Source organism: Mytilus edulis, chromosome 7 (assembly GCF_963676685.1).
Source record: "Mytilus edulis chromosome 7, xbMytEdul2.2, whole genome shotgun sequence".
In the NCBI taxonomy this organism is placed as follows: Eukaryota; Metazoa; Mollusca; class Bivalvia; order Mytilida; family Mytilidae; genus Mytilus; species Mytilus edulis.
Window position 1 is genome coordinate 9,802,984 of NC_092350.1, and position 17,843 is coordinate 9,820,826.

The 17,843-nt window shown below is 32.9% G+C and overlaps 1 protein-coding gene across 1 annotated transcript; it reads right to left on the reverse strand.

Annotated features, from left to right (window-relative positions):
• Window positions 1–71: 71 nt before the first annotated feature.
• Window positions 72–16,467, reverse strand: LOC139529892 (eukaryotic translation initiation factor 3 subunit M-like). Its single transcript, XM_071325846.1, has 10 exons — window positions 16,356–16,467; window positions 10,898–11,036; window positions 6,413–6,554; window positions 5,781–5,904; window positions 5,257–5,351; window positions 4,994–5,077; window positions 4,329–4,428; window positions 3,510–3,591; window positions 2,524–2,667; window positions 72–382 (listed from the first exon to the last, which is right to left on the reverse strand). The coding sequence occupies exons 1-10, from the start codon at window positions 16,395–16,397 to the stop codon at window positions 177–179; spliced, it is 1,158 nt and encodes a 385-aa protein (XP_071181947.1). The 5' UTR covers window positions 16,398–16,467; the 3' UTR covers window positions 72–176.
• Window positions 16,468–17,843: the final 1,376 nt, after the last annotated feature.

Genomic DNA, 17,843 nt, shown 5'->3' on the forward strand with positions numbered 1-17,843 from the left:
TTGTATTGTCAAGATTTTATCCATGAAAATAAATGAATCAACAGTAGCTCAAATATAACAGTAAAATAAAATCCATTGCCTGTATTTATTTATTCTTTCAATATTTGACAACAGTGTCATTTTTTTCTTTTTTTAAACAATAAGCACATCAGATGGTATTTCTTAAACAGTTCTCCTTATTGTGCCCCAACTTGTTGAGTACGTAGCATGTCCAGCTGCTTCAAGCTGGTTTGAACTGTATCCAGGTTGTCTCTCCAGTGTAACAGACTTTGTTGTATCATCTGCCAATGTTGTCGGCCAAACTGTCGATGGATAGAGGAATGGATGACAACTTTCTTCTGCATCTGGTCAATCTTCACTCTCACGGACTTGGTTCTTAAAACTACAAAGATAAATAAAATGTCAGACATTTAAAAAAATATTTCTTGAAAGTGAGATACACAATTTTTTAAAGAAAAATTATAGTTTAGTTTACAGTAATCAAAACCTGAATACTGTAGATTCATTTATTTTCGTGGATGAGGGAAAACTCGTATGTTGGTGGGCATCTAATTTCATGGTTTTGCCCAGGTCTGCATACAAGCCTATTGAAGATTTGTCATTCTTTGAACATTTGATTTTGTGGTTTACTTGTACCCACAAAATCCACAAAAATTGGTATCCAACGAATAATAATGAATATCCTTCTGTTGTCAACTCCCATGTATACGATTGCAAATGACTATTAGTATATTAAGTTACACCAGTTGAAAAATTAAAATTTATTTATATTGTAGTTCTATAACATGAGGCTGTCAGAGCGACAGCAAAACAGATTTATTAATATTTATTTGTGTCTTGGCATTTTTCAATATCACAAGAACCATAACTGATGCACGGTTAAAGTGAAAATAATCAATATCAAACTTGATCTCCATTTTGTCATCAGTTACAACATATTAAAATTTGAAAGGCTTGGTTGAATGGTTCATGAGTAAATGCAACAACACAACTGGAAACACCATTTTTCAATCTTTCAAGAACCAAAACTCCTGAACGGTAAAAGTCAAAATCGTCATTATTGAACTTGACCTCCATTTTTTCATCAGTAACAACATATTAAAATTTTAAAAGCTTTGGGTGAACAGTTCATGAGTAAATGCACGGACAGGACTGGAAAGGCCATTTTTCAATCTTTCAAGAACCATAACTCCAGTACCGTTAAAGTCAAAATTGTCATTATTAAAATTGACCTCTGTTTTGTTGTCAAAAGCAACATATTAAAATTTTAGAAGCTTTGGTTGAATGGTTCATGAGTTAATGCAGAGACAGGACTGAAAACACCATTTTTCAATCTTACAAGAACCATAACTCCAGAACTGTAAAAGTTAAAATAGTCAATATTGAACTTGACCTCCATTTTGTTTGTCAATAACAAATAAAAATTTTAAAAGCTTTGGTTGAACGGTTCCAGTGTAAATGCACTGACAACATTTGGCTGCTGCCCGTACAATCAACTGCCTGGCTGCCCGCCGTACATCCCCAAATCAATAACCGACATTTTTGCCACAAAAATCTGGTTAAAAATATAATTTTCCATGCATATTTCTCTTGTGTTTAAACATTGCTCCTAGTAACAAGTGAAACTGCGAGCTACTGCTCACTGATGATACCCCCGCCGCAAGTGGATAATATTAATAGTGTAAAAAAGTGCAAGTGTTCGGTAAACAGGAAGTTGTCGAGTGATGAATCTGAAAACGCATCACACGGTATAGCTGACTTATATAAATCCTAAAACCAAATTTCAGAAATCCTTGTATTGTAGTTCCTGAGAAAAATGTGACGAAAATTTTCAACTTGGCTATCATGTGTAAAATCATACAAGTGTTCGGTAAACAGGAAGTTGTCAAGTGATCAATCTGAAAAGGCATCACAAGGTATAGCTGACTGAGATAAACCCTGAAACCAAATTTCAGAAATCCTTGTATTGTAGTTCCTGAGAAAAATGTGACGAAAATTTTCAACTTGGATATCATGCGTAAAATCATACAAGTGTTCGGTAAACAGGAAGTTGTCAAGTGATCAATCTGAAAAGGCATCACACGGTAAAGCTGACTTAGTTAAACCCTGAAACCAAATTTCAGAAATCCATGTATTGTAGTTCCTGAGAAAAATGTGACGAAAGTTTCATGGGACGGACTGACTGACGGACGGACGGACTGATGGACGGACAGACAGAGGTAAAACAGTATACCCCCCCTTTTTTAAAGCGGGGGTATAATTATATATGTAATTTTGAATTTTGAAAACAGACTTAGATGATCTTGTATATACTTCCTAGGCCATTCTTCTGTAAATGACAAATGGAAAACTGTAAGACCATTTAAACTCTGGAGTAATACATTTTTTTTCTGAAGATCTGAATTCTGATGTAAGAGACATGTATAGTCTTTCAAGACAGTAAGTTGTGTCCTTGTTGTTTATGTCTAGTCTGTATTTTCTGTTGCATAAATACAATCTTATGAAATGTTATTGAGAACTTACTGTCAATGATAAACTCTTCAATTTCTGACTCCTGAAGATCTAACTCTTTTTGGATGACACTATAATCTAACTCCTTTTTATTTTCTGACATCTGCATAAACGTCAACATTCTCATCTTACGTAAGTTCTGGTCATGTGATAAACCTATAAATAATGAGACAAAAAAATCATAAGCAAGTTCAGATAACTTGGTGTATGTCCACTCCTGTAAACACATCTCGAGAATATAATTTGCAAATACTGTCGTGTTGACAAACTCTAATCATAGTAATGAGATAGCTATAGTGTTGTTATGTCTACTGTACCACAGCTGAACTACAAGACATGTGTGTTGATTTTTTTTTTAAATTCTGTCAAATTATCAATGTACACCAAATAAAGTTATGTTACTTCAGTTGTAATGCAAAAGTCATAATTGATGTTCATATTAAAATTTACAAAAAACATGAACTGTTTATGGGTGTTGCTACTTGCTCCAACAACTGACCATAGGACCTGACATTCGACACAATGTAATATCTGAAATTGATATTGCATAAAAATCACAGAGCAGACAAAAACTTGGAAACTATTAGTAAGATCAATTCTTTTATCACTATTTTACAAATTTTTCTTTGATCTTGCTGAATGATATGAGTGGTATGAAAATTATCGCCAGAAACTAAGGGAACATGTGCCGTTGTCAAGGAATTTAACGTCTTCATAGGTAAAATAGCGATAAACAGATTATCATTGGTCACCTCAACTCAATTGCTTTTCTCACTTTCGCCGTAATGACTCAAGCAGGAAAATCAATCTCGTTGAAATAACCAACGATAATCTATAAACATTCCTGTTTACAAGTGTACTATAGTTTTATTTTCAATTAAAGAACTTTATCCTTTTACATACCCAGTACATGTACTTGAAATATCAGCAGTATTTAAGATTTGACAATGCAATGAATTATTTTATTGAACTGTTGGTACTATATCAGTTATGTTTACCTAATGACTTGACAAAGTCTGTATTTGTTTTATAGAACTGTTGGTACTGTGTTATTGTCCCTGATACAAATATGGATAATAACTGAAAAAAGAGACAAAAGGTTTAAGAACAGTTGACAAATTAATCAAGCTTTAAAAACCTTGTTTCACAGTAAATTACTGACAATATGATAAATATATGATTTCATAGTATTTATTGTCAAAGAAAAATAAAGCATACATCAGGCGTTATATTACTATGGATCTGAAATACAAGAGATGTTTAGCTAGCTATAAAACCATGTTTAATCCACCATTTTCTACATAGAAAATGCCTGTACCAAGTCAGGAATATGACAGTTGTTTACGTTTAATGTGTTTGAACTTTTGATTTTGCCATTTGATTAGGGACGTTTTGTTTTGAATTTTCCTCGGAGTTCAGTATTTTCGTTATTTGACTTGTTTGTCATTGGCTGAATACTAGTATTGTGAATTTAGTGGGTATACTGTGAATTTAGTGGGTATACTGTGAATTTAGTGGGTATACTGTGAATTTAGTGGGTATACTGTGAATTTAGTGGGTATACTGTGAAAGTCAGAATGGAAAATTTCTGACAGTGTTGAACAAAATACAAAGTTTCAAAATGAGATGGTTTTGTAAACTTTTCACAGCTTGTTGCCAAGTCCTGTTCCTTCATTTATTATATGTATAAATCAACAACTTTGACATAAAAAAGATACATTGCATTTGTTAAAAGAGGACTAAAAGCATATACAATAGCATTCAATGTTTCCTTATACATGTATATATGTCACCCTTCTATTCCAATACATACTTACATCATGTATGAGTTCTCCTTCCAGGAACTTGACAGGCTTCAGTAACAACAGATGATCCATCAGAAATGTGTTTGGGTCTGCTAAATGGGTTACTATACATCTATAAATGTACAATATTATTGTTTCATTAGTTCTACATCTAATATTCTTTAATAAGATGATGAATGTGTTGCTGTCAGTGTTAATGAGTGTATAAAAGAGACCGTTCGAAATCTGTATTAAAGTCTGGGTCTCTTCACCAAAAAATCTTTGGATAAAAGTTAATAACTTATACTGGAAAAGTTATGACTTTTTTTGAGAAATGAGTCACTGCAGTGTGTAGATCTGAACCTGCTGGTAACTAATCATGCTGGCCTGCACCTCTAACCTCTATGGTTCTACTTCATGGCAATTTCATTAGGCCTCCTTTTTAACTTACACAATGACACATTCGACTGCAATTTCTAAATCAAACTAGAGAAGTTTAATTTGGAAAAACAAACAAAGTATTTAGTTTTGCTTCAAGGATGGAATTGATATTTATACCGAAAAGTTCAAGGCAATGATTAAACAAGTAACACCATAATTATAATGTTCTTCAATACATTTAAGTCTACATGAAAAAGAAAAGATTTACAGGACAATTCCTAAATTTGTTAGCTTTATAAATGACAAAACCTACATACCTGTGAGCATCATTTTTAGCCTGTGAAGCATTGTCTTCTGTGTATGTACCAAGAAGATCTATCATTACTTTTGTTGCTGCTTCACTGAAAAAAATTATTAAATAGAAAATATTAGTTTGATAAATCGAGTCTTCTCTTACATTGATTGATTGTTGGTTGCTTAAAGTACAGTAGAAATATTTCATGCATGTTCAGGACAATCTTCTCTTACAATACCAACACTAAATCAAGTTTTTCATATATAGCCTCAGTAAAGTTTTTACCTTGTTTTAGTATCTAATAAAGCATCATGTAAACTTCTCAGTATATTCTGGTACTTTGTTGGTGATACATCCCACTGTTTGGCCCATTTCTTTACCTACAAATTAAAGAATAAGCCAGTAAGCTTAAAAAATCTTCATAACTCTCATTAAGCAAAGTTCTCCTATTACAGTTAAGCTTGTCTAGTTTATATCATCTCAATATGACTGTACTTGGACATACCCGTAATACAGAATTAATATGAAAACACCCATTTAATAACACCATAATATAAAGAGAACCCCTGTCTTAACAGAAGGAAAATTCTTCAGCCTTTAAAGGACGGTTACAGACATGTTTTACTGTTTATTAATTATATCTATACATATGTGATAGTCAAGCTATTCATATTAAAGAATTTAAAATTCAGGAACTCAATTACAGGTCATCTCTTATTTGCCATTGTCCAGACCTTCTGTAACTACATGTAACATAGTAACACAAGTGAAGTCTGAGTTATAACTGCAACTAAATAATGACTACTTACATTGGTTAGATTTGTATTGACTAAATACAATAGATCTGTTTGGTGGGCTAATTTGACTAAACATAGGTATACATCAGCTCTGGAGGAACTCTTCTCATCCAAACCAGAAAACAAGTTTGATAATCTGTCAGAAAGGTAGAATATTGTAAAATCAGAGGATACAAGATTCATACAAAAAAAAATTTGTATCATAGAAATAGGTTTGTTGAAGCCGTATAGTTGTTGATTTCTGTGTCATTTGGTCTCTTGTGGAGAGTTGTCTCATTGGCAATCATAACACACCCGTCTTTTTTATATTTGCAACGAAATTGATTATAGCCATTTGATATTCATGCAACGTAAACATGTTGTACTCCATCCCGTTCTTCAGTCTAGTAGTGAGCAATGACCCTACAATAGTCATGGAGTTCTGATGAATCTAAGTGATGATGACAAAACACACAAAATAAAAAAATCCTCTCAATGGCATCTTGTGAATCTATATAATAAAGTTGAGAATGGAAATAGGGAATGTGTCAAAGAGACAAAAAACTTGACCGTAGATCCAGAAACAACACAAGGATTGAGCTCCAAACAACTATGCATACAAATTAAAACAACGCCCCCTAAATTTAGTTACAGAGTTAACTTACAATTTAATTCTCAAACTAGCTCTTTTGTCTCCACTGCTTGATTTAGCAACTGCTTCACAAAACTGGAGTACTGGTTCTTGTATCTGATCAGGTGGCAGCACTAATACAAGGGAGATTATACTGTTCATAGTCATCTCCAAATCTGTAAAATAAAAGGAGATAATACTGTTCATAGTCATCTCCATAGAGATAACAATTGAGGACCTTATAGCAAATATAAGGAAATAAAATAGTTTCTTCAAGTCATCTCTAAATCTATAAAATAAAGGGAGACTTCTGAGTAAAAAACAGCACGTATAAAAGGGAGATAATACTGCTTTTAGTCATTTAATTTGTGGAATAAAAGAAACAAACAGCTTATTAGTTACCACAGAGATAAAGCAGATTATCCACAAAATCGTATTGCTTTTTTGTTTGTTTGGCAAAACTGATGTTTTTCGCAGTTGTGTAAATTTATTTAAAACTTTGCTTTTTGAGGAAATAAAACATTGCCACGTGTGTACTGTTAATAAAAGAGTCATACAAAGTTTAAAATTTAAGTTGGTTCTCAGGCATGCAGTTTATACTCTAGAATTTATTCGTCGAAATCATGGAAAAGGCCAGTATCTCCATAGAATTGAACTTTTAATGAAATAAATTAGAAATTTGGGATACACAAGAGCATCAAATTTCAATATGAAAAGTGTGTTGTTTTTACACTCTATTTTCTTATTTCTACTGTATATTGTAATTTTAAAACTTCATGAGAAAACATACATGTGAAATTTGCAAATACATTCTCTGACTTAAAGAAGTCAAACAATACATGTACTATTTTTTATTACAAGTTTCAGTTAAATGCTATTTTATAATTTGAAGCAGTTTCAATGTTACAGATAAACTATCAATAAAACAATACATTATTTTATGATGGACCACAGTTGAATCATATAGACAATACTAAAATATGCAACTTTTGGTAACTTATCTTTCGATAAATTTTATTTAAACTTTATTCATTCAATATTTCAGGATTAAATGACTATATAAATAAGAAGACGATAAGGAAATTTAAATCTATTTTTAGTATTACAGGTAAACTATAAAAAAAAAAAAGACAAAAGATGGTATTACGAGTTCAGACATTTTGCTTTTCAATAATGACATTCAAACAGTCTACCTTAAAGGCCCAGATACCTATTGGATGTCAGTTTTGTGAAGTAGAAACGAAGATTGAATGGAAATGTTTGGATTGTTCATTATTGATGTGTAATAGATGTAAAGAAAAAGTCCATCTAAAAATTAAAAGTGCCAGTAATCACAGAATAATAAATATAAAAGATTTAGGGTTGTGTCAACAATCCACGGAACATTTCAAACTCAGTGACATTAAATGTCAAGAACATGATGGACAGGTCTGTTGTTTGTTTTGTCAAACTTGTGAACAATTTATTTGTCTGAAGTGTCTGACTAAAGTTCACCGGGGTCATGAAGTAATGGAAGAAGAGGAGTATAAGGCAGAAATGATCAGACAGGAATTCGAAACAGAGAGCAAACTAAGCAAGCTAACTGTTTCAAGTGAACCTCAAGTAATGAAAACTGAATCGTGATAAAGCTAATATCAAAATTAAAGTTGAAACAAAATTTGTTACAGATCTTAGTCGTATTTATTGTCTGGTTTCCTGCCAGGATGGATCAGTTTGGATAGCAGACAACAGAAAAACAGTTCAACATATCAAAATTGAACAAAACAAAATTGAGGTTATATCACGGTTTAGTATGATTGTTTGGGACATGGCAATTACTTCTACTAATACTATCCTTGTGTCGGATGGAGGATCGCTACTGAAGTGGATGAATGCTGGAACTGGACAAATCACTCACACTATGTATGACATTGCACCACTAACAACATGCAGAATACATATTACTACAGATAATAGAGTCATCATTGGAGCTATACCCGCTGGGAAAATATTCCCTGCTAGAGGAAAGCGTGTAGTCATAGTAATGGATTTAATAAGTGGAAATACTCTGACTGAATTTGAATATAACAAGAACAACAAACCCTTGTTTACATATCCTTACTGTATTACCACTACAAGTCAGGGTAATATTTGTGTGGTTGATAAGTTAGATGAATCACGAAGAGGTAGAGTTATAATACTCGGACAATCAGGACAAGTGATACAAATATACACAGGTCATCCTGATATTAACACTGAAGACAGACCATTTAAACCTTCTGATATACTCACAACACCCTTAGATAATGTAATTGTGGCCGACAGTAAGAACCATGCACTACATATCTTAGACAGTAACGGACAAATCATATCTTACTATAGGGTAAATCTTATAGGGATACAAGGACTATATTCTCTAGCTCTATCTACACCAGGACATTTATATATTGGGAATTACACATCAGATGGGAGTCCAGAACAAAAAGCTAAACTGTTTGAATTAAAGTACTCTGGATTTTAAAGATAAAACTGGTTAATTAACAGATTTTGTACATAGGGTAATGGCATTAAAATGGAGCAGTTGCAAGTGAGACTTGTCACCAAAAACTTGGATAAAGGTTACAGAATCACAATTTAAGAAAAGGTCAATCAGAGATCGATATATTCACTGAGATATCAATTTAAGAAAAGGTCAATCAGAGATCGATATACTCACTGAGATATATATATTCACTGAGATATCGTTTAGGAACACTAAGACTGAAAACTGACAAAGCATGTTATCAAGTCATGTCAAACAAAGGTTTCATTGATCATTGTTTGTTTTACAAATGTTTCATGCATTATAAAAATTATCAATTGACATGCATACATTAAAATAATGTCAACTAAAGGCTCTAAAGAGCATGTGTCACTCAACTAGGTCTATGTGCATCTTAAACAATGGGCACTCTCCAATATTGCGGACTAGAGTAGAATTTAGGACAAATCTCTTTTATGTTGATCTTGTATAGCTGATAATTTTTTTCTGTTCACAGTTTCTATCTAGTTTTTTTTTACTAGATACAAAACAAAAAGGGTAGACACATAGTTCTGTGAGGTCAATCACCCAAAAATTGGTTAAATTGTCATGTAAGAGCAAGAACTCCAATAAGCAGTCTACCTTATGATTTCTGCAATGTTGATTTATTTGTAGAATTGTCCTGCTGATCATTTGTGGTTTTTTTTAAAGTGTCTATTTATTTATTATAGTTTTCAAGATGATAAGCAAAAGCAAAAAGGTTGCAAAAAGTTCCAATGATGAATCTTTCCAAAAAAATGGTTAAATTAGTCTGTTCCAGTCAGATTTTATCCATCTACATCTATAGTGGTTTTCAAGATATTAACAGACAAAACTTGCATTTTACCCCTATTTTCTATTTTCAGCCTTGGACCTTGGTAGAGGTGTTGGTTGATGGACAGATATAAAATCAACAGATCTAAACATCCTAAAGTCAAAGTTCAATCTTGTCAAATTTTATTAAAATCTGTTCAGTAGTTTCAGAGAAGAAGATCTTTGAACAAGAGGATCACATAAGCTGTTTACATGTACCTTGTGTTTCACCCAAAAATAAACTTATACAATACAGCAAGTTTTTTTGATGAGCAAGATTGTTTGGTGAAAAAGGGAAGTTGGGAGCTCTTGACATTCTGAGTATTTCCTCTAGCTTTTATGGTTTTCATGATATATTAATGCACTTTACCCATATGTTAAATTTTTAGTCATGGCATTTTTGACTTACTGAAAAAACAACAAAAACATACGACATGCCCTCAGAATCATTCTACCTTGCTTTTGGTTTAAATTGGTTTAGAAGTTTCAAATGAGAAGATATCTGAAGAAATTTACAAGGGATAAGATGGATGATGAATGCTTAGTAATGACAAATGCTCTTGTTGCCTTTTAGGTCATGCTAGCTAAAAAGCATTCAAAATATATATGAAATAATAAAAATCCATAACTTGAGTCTTTAATAAAGCTGACAGATTTTTAGTTATGTCAATTCTAAAATATCCAATATCTTAACATCAAGATGGGGTTTCATTTATGCACTTCCATCATTCAGTCAGTGTCTATAAAAAACGTCAAAAATATGAGGACCATGGAATAAATTTGTAAAAACTATGGAGTTATTTTAAAAATATATGCAAAGAACTAAATTTTCAAAGAACTTATTGGGTGAAAAAAGGGATTTTTTACCTTGAGGAGCCACATCAAGAATGGATTTTCAGGATGTGCTAATCTACGTAAAAATTCATCTTACCTTGTATACTGAAAATTTAATCACATATGTGGTAATGTCAGACAGCTTAGAAACAAGACATCATACATATCCAAGTTTCAGATATGAGTCAAGAAATTGAGAAAAGGCTACCATTACCTGAAATGAATTACACTTCTGTGCCATATTGCTGAAAGCAGCAGTCAGTCATGGGCTTTTTTTAAACCAAAAAGGGAACTAGTAGTGCTGTGTGTGCATTTTATATGAATGATTATTACCTGCATCATTATTTAGATTTTCCCACAGATATTTGCTGGCTTCTATGATCTGACGTAAATCTCCTAAGCTGTTCCCCTCAAGAGCCTCAGCAGAAATATCGGCTCCCACTTCTTTGAGGTAGCCTCGCAGCTCAAGAACCTGAAAATAAAAGATAAATAAATCAAGATGTACTGTGAAAAAAAGTTTAAAGCTAAGAGTTAAAAAGAATACATAATAATAAAAGCCACCATATTGCTTTTGTTATGATTAATTGTTTTCCTTCCACCCATTTTTTTTTCTTGTGAAGTATTGATATTTCAAAAGATTTTGCCTAAATATTTAGTATATGACATTGTAGAGTTACATGTATACACTTTTGAAACTGACCTTGTTTAACAGAACACTTTTATCTCCCCAAGCACTGTTTTCTTGTTATTACTTAGATCTCCTTCCCAACACCGTTAAAGAAAGCAACAAATTCATTTTTCCAAATTGCTAATTCTATACTCAGAATGATACATATTATTTTGACAAAATGCAACAAAGACTTCATATGAGAGTCATGCCCATAATATGATAGTACTTTATTTGTCACCGATTTATCTCACCTCACCTCTGATTAATTGTGACAGTATGATTGGTTTAGGGCTGTCACGTGGTGACCCTATGGATCAATACAGGGTCAGTAGAATTGGTATGTATTTCACTATGCACTTTTATACACATCTTTCATAGCAGGGAAAGTCCTGTGTGCAATAATTCGTTGAATCCATCGTGTCCATAGAGGGCAAGTAAAATCTATAAATTCTGCCTATATGGGTCAACCCCTATGAATTTTACTAACCCTCTACGGATCAGTATTCAGACTCATCCCTATAGATTTTACTAGCCATCTAAGGATCTGTATAATTCGGCCTCAACCCCTAGTATAGATTTTACTAACAGTAACAGACTATGGATCTGTAGGTGGTCAGTAGCAAACCATATAACTTCAGTATAAGATGAGATAGATAAGATAAATTTTATTTTCCAAATTAGGTCCCCAGGGGGGCATATACACATAACATATATAATTGATACAACATACATTATTTTACATAACCATGATAACATTGTAAAATAAGCTATTGAAATAAAGTCATACAGGTATTATTTGTTAAATAAAAAAAGTATTCAAGAGTTGCTACTCAAGAGATGTGGCGAACTTTTTTTATTTACTTATATTTTTTTTAATTTTTTTTTTATCACTTGATTTTATAATATTTGCTGGAAATGTATAAATGTATAAGTTTATTAAAGTGCTCTTGTGAAACTTATCCTGCAATGGCGGTTAGTTGTTCACCCAAGGACATTTTTTCTTTTTTTTGACTGTAGACTTAGATTTGTTTTTTTATTACTGTGCATTGTCAAGCTTGGCTACTCATAATAGTTTCTCAGTCACTGAATGAACGATGTTGTTCCATACTAAAGCTGCTGACCCTGTTTGTTTACATTCAAAGTCCCATGGTGTCAAAATCATGTGACGCATTGAATCGTTCTACCCAATAAAATTGCTCAATTGTCAATCAGGTGATTTTTTGCAGACTAAGGCAATTATATTATTTTTGTGTGTGATATTGCTTGGAAATAAGTTGCAATAAATTAGGGAATTATTCATTACATGCATTAGGAAACCTCATTATTAGCCATGAATTTCGACATCAATGGAATTTGATATGAATATTTTCAAATGTTCCTATGGTCAGAATATTAACACTTTAAATTGAACCAAAAAAATTTGTTTATGAAAAATATATGTAAATAGTTTTTTGTTGACCTACTCTATATTCCTGAACAAAAATCTGGCATAAACATCATCTTTTTTCCCAAAGTTTTTCTTTCATTTTAGATGGGGTTTTTTTTGCAGGATAATCTTGTAAGAAGTACATACTTTAAGGTGCTTGTCATTTTGTAATTCTTAAAAATATGATTTGCTTGGCCTGTTTTGTCTGCCACTAAGAATGATAACGCTTAATGGAATGTACACTTAGCAATGGAGGCCGGAAGTGGGATTATCTTAAGTTCTGAAATGTTTTTTGGCATTTGGAAGTCAGGTTTGAAATGGCCATTAGAAAATTTGCATATTTGTACAATATTTTCAGGGCTTTCCAAAGTAGCCAGTAGACGGCGGCAATCCGCTGTTTACGGTGGCTTTAAGTGCCGGCTACTTCACTGACAACAATCTAAATTCAAAATGAAAAAAAAAAATCTTTTTAAAAACTTTTCAGGCAGTTGAGAGACGTTTTGTCGCAAAGTCACGGTTACGATAAACAGCGTTTACCTTGGGCTAAATACAGTTCATGTGAATTCCGGTCACTGATTGGTCGTCTATTTAAAGTTGGAATTAATCATTTCTTTTCAAGGATAACAAGGGGGTCATTTGTTTACAAATGTACGAGGTTATGCAAAATAAATCTACCAAGATTTCTAATAAATCAGATCATTATATAAATAAAACTCCTGTTAACAAAAGAAAATGAATTTTGAGCATAAGGTAAAGAACATAAAGAACTGACCATTAGGCCAAAAAAAATATATGTCTATTAACGGTTATCCCCGCTCGACCCTAATTTGAGCTCCAACCCTAAGCCATTTTACATAGAGTGAAAAATTAATAGAACTTGTGTCAAAAGCCAAGTGTAATAGATGTGCCTTGATATGCCTAAGTTAATTCCCCTTAATATGGACAGATCAATTATTTAGTATCTAAATGTTTATTTTAAGTTTAATTTGATTTAAATATCAATGAAGATACATATAATGTAAAAGTAAGGATTGTTAATTTTACTGTTCAGTCTATGAACTGAGCCCAAGAATTTGCATCAAAATGATGTTGAATAAAAAGTGAACTTATCTCCTACACTACTTAGAAAACACCATATTTTCAAATTAAACTGTCACATCAATTATATTATGTTAGTTCACAGACACCACATGGTTTCTCTCTCAATCTATAGGTGACAATTGTTGCAAGAAGGGATACTAATGAAATACACAATACCATAAAAAGAAAAGTTTTTTTTTCATTATATATATGTGATTTTGATATTTTACAAAATTTAATTTTTTCAATAAATTGCAAGATTAAAATAATTTAAAAACCATATATAAAAATAATTAGTTTTCAAATAAATCTTGAAAGGCAGGAAACATCAAAGAATATTTCCAAATTCTACTTTTTTTTCAAATTTAGAAAAAAGGGGGAAGGGTCTACCCTAAATGTGCCTGTGCATTTTCCTAAAAATTTAAAAGTTTTACAATTTTGTGTAGAAAACATCCGTTAGTTAAGTAATATTATCTGTCGCCTTATCAGTATGAAATGACAGATTTATAGCACTACTTAACCATTTTATAATTGCGAGAAGATATGAAATTTTCACTTTCTTGTGCATGGATCTGGGACTGTGTTTTATTATTTAACTTTTGATGTTTCTGTAATATTTGAAGCATATATTCATTTATTCAACTTTTCTTCAGTACCTTCTTTGATAAAGTTAGCCTGTTTAATGACAAGTTGAGAATATCATTTGATATTCAGTCGGAGTCGGCCTTGCACAGGCCTCCAAGTACTCGCCGGAATGTATCAGTTCACTCGAGTTAAGAGTAAGCCACCACTTAGGTGCAGTTCGCCAGAGTTAGTCACCCTATTTTGGTGCAAGTTTTACTACCTTAAATAACATAACGCGAAGCTAATTTACTTACTTTTAAGACTAACTCTGCGAACACTTTATTTTACATTTAAAATACTAATCTATTTTTGAACTCCATTTAAGAAAGTTTTCTGACTGTTGTTTATCCGACTTTGTTTAAATTCATGCAATTATTGTATATTTGTGAATAAAATATAGTTTCATTTGATTTATTGTCTGTTGTTCAGCAATAATCTGATATCAGGTATCCCGATGGTCGAATAGGGGCGAAGTACTGGCCACTACATGCCCGGGAGGTGTCGTCACCCACCCCCACCGTTACACCAAGTTAGGATTGCAAATAAATTTAATCAATTGCCTGATACATCCCAATGTTCACAATCGTGAATATGACAGCTGTTTGAAGGAAACTCGCAACTCGTGTAATGAAATAAAAACTTTGCTGCAATTTTTTTCCAACCAATAACCAAGGGAAATAATCCAATCATTAAAAATACGGGTGAACTCGGCCCATGGACAACTCGGACCACGGAAAGACGGACTGCACAACTCAAAATCATGGCACAAAAAATCAAATGGACAAGACAATGGAAATACCGACCGACCTACCCTATTTATTTTGATGATGTAACCTTCAACAGATATATATTTTCTTTTGGCCTTGCACTTGCCAAAAATAAAAATGAATATTTGAAAGATGAAATTACATGAATTATGTGCCAGGAGATTGCCAGAATGCAGGATTTTTTGCGCTACCAGTGGGTTTGAGCAACCCCCTACACCCCCTGCTGTAACGCATGTGACAGCTCCCTATAATTTTAAATTAACCTACTACTTCAATTTCAAGGGAATGCCCTGTACTTAAGAATAACACTGAAATCATATCTTTAGAAAAAAAAAATTTATTGAGAAGAGTAGAAATAGGTATTCTGCTCCTATTTTGAACGCTGGTATTAGCGTACGTAGTGACGTCAATGCTGAGTTTTTCCATGTGATGCAGGCACAGATCCAGAGGGGGGGTTCCGGGGGTTGGAACCCCCCCTTTTTTTTGGACGATCAATGCATTTGAATGGGGACATGTAATTGGAACCCCCACCCCCCTTTTGTACTGGGTTAGGAACCCCCCCCTTTTTAAAATGGCTGGATCCGCCCCTGTGACGAGTACAATAACAAATTCCGAAAGAACCAAAAAGATCATCGATCATAGACTACAGTAGGATATATATGAAAACCTGACTTTTAATTAAGATCATTACTAACTTTACTTATTTATACATGTATATAAAATGGAAAATACAAAAATATAACCAAAAACAACACTAAACAAGAAATATTTTGATTATCTATGAGGGGGGATAGGAGCTTTATCGGGACCCTGGCATAGGCTGTTTTTAAGCTCAGGATTTCAGGATTTATCCTTTTGTGATCTGGAAATTCTTTTCTCGTATTTCTGGATTTAAATTTATCTAAATTCGGGACCTCAGAATTTCATGTTTCAAAGCCCGGGATTTGGAGATCAGGACCCCTCTAAGTTTTGATATAAAAAAATTCTCCATATCAATTTATTTTGGAAACATTAACCAGGCATGTGCCGGAGAATAAACATCAGTACATTGATGGTTTTTTGTAACGAAAGAAGAAGATAAAAGTAACGCATGTTGTGGTTTTACCCGGCTGGTGTAAGAATGTGACCATGTATGAGATTAAGAGAAAGACTGGGATTAACTTAAGAAAATCATAATTCCAAATTCTTGACTGTTATTCGTGTGTAATAGATCTGGCGTTTTACCTGCTCATTGATGGGTAAGTCTATGAATACCGGTATGCTCATTTTTTCTGATGGCTTGTTGTCAAATCACACTAACGTGTTAATTTCTTGTTTATCAGTGGCAACATAAAAATAGGTGATCAGGGAAATTTAGCCAAATAAATGAGTAACCGGTCATTTTGCAATCTTAACACAAGTTAGTTTTGGAATACATCTTATTATTACTGATATCTATTTATTCATTTATCTGTTTATCTTTATCTTTTTTATACATTGATTGATTGATTGTTTGATTGATTGATGTATAGATTGATTGTTTGATTGATTGATTGATTGATTGATTGATTGATTGATTGATTGATTGATTGATTGATTGATTGATTGATTGATTGATTTGTTGATTCGATTGACACGTGTAACAAGGCAGACAGAAGGAATTGCCTAATATTGTTGAGTGATTTAGAATATAAGTGTTCTCGCCCAATGAAATTGTAGGATATTCATTCATTCATATCTTTAATTCCTCATAAATGAGATTCAATGAACATACAATTAATGAATATAAGCAAACGTTACAACATAATTACACACAAATTATTAGTATAAGAGCAAAGTATAAGGTAAATACACAAAAGATGATATATAAATAATCTATAAAAGCAATTAAAGTATAACTGCAGTGACACATCATGTATTGACACATCGTGTATTGACACATCTAATAACACTGTCTAAGAGATCGGCTATATTCTGCTACACACTGAATAACATGTGCATGACACAGCTTGAGAAATTGAACCGATTCATCTATGCTTGAAAAAATTGTCAGTGGTTTTCGACCGAGTAACATTTGAAACAGGATTTCGTCGTCATACATGTTTAATTCACAGTAAAGCTGCACTGGAAAATTGTCACTTAAAATGTCCCACCAGACTTCTCGCTGTGCATTAATACTTGGACAATTGCAACAAGCGTGTACATAAACATCTTTAAAATTCCTTGTACATATATCCCATATATTACTTGTTGTATTTGGTATTTCAGTTAGTAATTTAGTGATTAAAAAAGAATTTTTAATCTCATTAAAAGAATGTGAGTGTTTCCAAAATTCTGTAATTGTCACTGACAGGGGCGGATGCAGGAATTTTCGAAAGGGGGGTGCTAACCCAGGGCACCCAGGGCAAAGGGGGGTGCAAAACATATGTCCCGATACAAATGCATTGATCGGCAAAAATAAAGGGGGGGGGGTGCGCACCGCCGGAACCCCCCCCCCCCCCCTGGATCCGCCACTGACTGATGTATAATAATTCCTGAAACGTTTGAAGCTGTCATCTTTTGACAGTTCAAAACAAAGAGTTTCTACAAATGATTTACAACTCAGTGACCAGAAGCACATTTATCAGATAGAAAGGCTGGATTTATCACAATTGTGGAAACTGACTATAAAACGACTATAACTAAATTGTGAAACAAGTAAATGAGTTGAAGTTCACTTGTCCAGTAAAATTT

Bases quoted from the DNA above. Each gene is read 5' to 3' on its own strand.
- LOC139529892 (XM_071325846.1), bottom strand. From the start codon at position 16,397: ATGAGCATACCGGTATTCATAGACTTACCCATCAATGAGCAG. The intron at 5,905-6,412 runs GTAAGTTAACTC...CCTTTCTGACAG, and splicing joins GCTAGTTTGAGAATTAAATT to ATTATCAAACTTGTTTTCTG. The intron at 5,078-5,256 runs GTAAAAACTTTA...AATTTTTTTCAG, and splicing joins TTATTAGATACTAAAACAAG to TGAAGCAGCAACAAAAGTAA.